At 42.1% G+C, this 2,514-nt stretch overlaps 1 protein-coding gene and 1 long non-coding RNA gene across 7 annotated transcripts in view; one reads left to right on the plus strand and one right to left on the minus strand.

The window, feature by feature from the left end:
- The window catches only part of LOC109323971, a 4,058-nt gene extending 3,344 nt beyond the window's left edge, over positions 1-714 (plus strand). The window contains exon 2 of the long non-coding RNA XR_002104805.1: positions 5-714. This is a non-coding gene — a long non-coding RNA (uncharacterized LOC109323971). The remainder of the gene's footprint in view (positions 1-4) is intronic.
- Positions 44-2,514, minus strand: part of PPP3CB (protein phosphatase 3 catalytic subunit beta) — an 81,608-nt gene continuing 79,137 nt past the window's right edge. For 3 of the 6 annotated variants that reach the window (XM_019555657.1, XM_019555655.1, XM_019555654.1), the window contains exon 13: positions 44-955. In XM_019555657.1, the coding sequence (XP_019411202.1) occupies positions 780-955 (176 nt within the window). In that variant the 3' untranslated portion in view covers positions 44-779. The remainder of the gene's footprint in view (positions 956-2,514) is intronic. The other 3 variants (XM_019555656.1, XM_019555652.1, XM_019555651.1) reach the window with 1 other exon arrangement.

The raw sequence follows: 2,514 nt of genomic DNA on the forward strand, positions 1-2,514 counted from the left end.
ATAGATAGATAGATAGATAGATAGATAGATATAATTTAAAAAATTTTTCAAAGTGGGGAGAGTTTTGAAAAAGCTGGGAAAAAAATTTCTAAATTAAATATATTTTTTTAATCTGTGTTCAAGTAATAAACTTTCCTATGTAGAAATCTTCTTCTGATAAGCCATAACTACAAAATACAGAATTAGCAGTATCTAAGGAGTGCACCTGAGGTCAGCATTTTATAGAATAACCAACTGAGATTTTTGGCATTTTTCTCTATTTAAAATACAGTTTTTTGCAGCCTCAGATTTTTTAAGACCATTCTATTCCATCTTTTAAAGACATTTCATGAACTAAAGTCCATTAATAAATAGTTAGCTCTAAGGGCTGTATTTAAAAGTCTGATTTAAAAAAAATCTAGCTCTACTGAAAAGAACATCCCATTTGTAAACTTAAAAGTGTTGACAATGATAAGCATAAGATGCTAGTCTAGATGTGCTTTAGTGATAACAGCCCAATTATTTTCCCAGATCTCTCCAAGGTTCAGCAGTCAGCAATGGATTTTCTGCCAATAGAAGAAGCATGCCGAAGAGATGTTCAAGTCATCACTTATACAGAGGGGCAGTTGTCTCAAAAGCATGATGGTTTCTCTTCAGTGGGATCAGGTTGTTTTCCATATCACATTAAGTAGTCAGTTTGACTGATCCCCCTGGCTATTTCATCTGTTGTCATGTCAGAAAGCAGTAAATCTAGGAATTCTCAGACAAGACATATGTGAGTAAACCAGAAATTGGAGCAGTCACTGTGCATTGTTGTTACCAGTTCCATTGTTTCCACTGGCATTTGTGTTTACAGAACTAATACCATCTTGCTGAAGAGCATCTTTTCTTGGTGGCATTCTCTCATTGATCCTATCCAAACCTTTTGCCTCTTCAAAACTGCAGATTTTGTGTTGCGGAGAGAATCCTCGTATTGCTTAACAAAATGCAAATTTGATAGGTCAGTAAAGGCAAAAGAAGTTGAAAACATATACTTTTTCTAATAAAATGGTATTAAAAGAATAGGTAAGAAACTAGCCAAAGGAACTGGTTAATTGCTTTACAACTGCTTATCTAATCTGCTTTCCTGGAATGTCCAATGACAATCATGACTTCAACTTGAGATATAGAACAGTGCATGGCAAATATTTTGCAGGTAGGAATCAAGGGACTTAAAGCCACTTGATTACTTTGACTGTTCCTGGAGTGTCCGAGTGGTGTAACACCAATTCTTTTTGCTGCTGAGTGGATCAGGCTTATCTTAACATCCCCCTAACTTCAAAAGAAAGTCAATAAGATATAAGCAGCACAGCATGTGTAGTGGAGGCAAAGCAGCAAAAGTGTTAAAATAATAACAATAATGTATTCACATCCTGCATACACACTTATGTCCTGTTCCAACAGTTTTCATGCAGATAAAACTGCAGGATATGACTCTGACCGTGCTAATTATGTGGATAGCTGAACTGGACACAACTACAGTCTTTTAAGTCAACAAACAAACTGCTTTAAACAGGAAAGTAGATATTCCTCATTTACCCATCATTCTAAATGAATGAGGAAGGAAACGCCTCTAGTTGAATCTATACCTGATCTTGTCTGCCCATAGCCTGAAGTCTTTGGGATATCTTTTACTGTGTGCATGAAGTCTACTGATTCGATCCCTTGCACATATGGAAATCAAAATACCTAGGGAAAAGGATCTTCATCATCACCAGCATCCTGAAGCTGAGTATTTTGTATAGGTAAGATTTTTTATAGTGTTGTTTTTACACCAACAGCATTTTTTTTTTAAGTACAGCACTACTGATAATCCATGTAATTCATTATGCCTTATACTAGGGGTGTACTGATAAAGATTTTTTCCGATAACCATGTCTGATTATTGACGAGTCATAATTGGCTGATACCAATCTGATTGCCAATATTCAGCCTGGCAGCCTGGAGAGCAGCATCCAGCTGGTAAGTCTGTTAGGGTGGAAGGGGGTGGGGGAGCAGATAGACACCTCCACAGTGAGGGAGGCAGTGGGGCTGGGGCAGGCACTACCCAGCCAAGGTGGCACAGGATGGAGCCACAAGCGGCTCCTCCGGGGGGCACAAAGAGTAGGCAGTGGCTCCCCCTCTTGCATGCATCCCCGAGGTAGGCATAGTGGGCATGTGCCCCCCGGATCTGTGTGTGGGGCGAGGGTCAGCTGCCAGCGAAGGCCAGAGGCAACATCGGGCTGTTCCTGGTGGGGGTTGGGCTCAGGCTGCACTCAGGGCGGGTGGTGACGATGGCACCGGGACTGGGTCTATGGTGTGGGTACCCCCCATAATTCCCCCCAGCACTACCGCTGCCCACCCCAAACAGTCCCAGGCCAGCCTCCCCTGCTAGAAAGAGCCTGGCACCACCCCCAGCCCCAGCCCGTAGCAGCAGCCTGTCCATGCCCCATGCACAGACCTGGGAGGCACATGCCCCCTATACCTCCCTTGGGGGATGTATGTAGCGACGGGAGC

The sequence above is a fragment of the Crocodylus porosus genome, unplaced genomic scaffold (genome assembly GCF_001723895.1).
Source record: "Crocodylus porosus isolate Cpor-Errol unplaced genomic scaffold, CroPor_comp1, whole genome shotgun sequence".
NCBI classification, from domain to species: Eukaryota; Metazoa; Chordata; order Crocodylia; family Crocodylidae; genus Crocodylus; species Crocodylus porosus.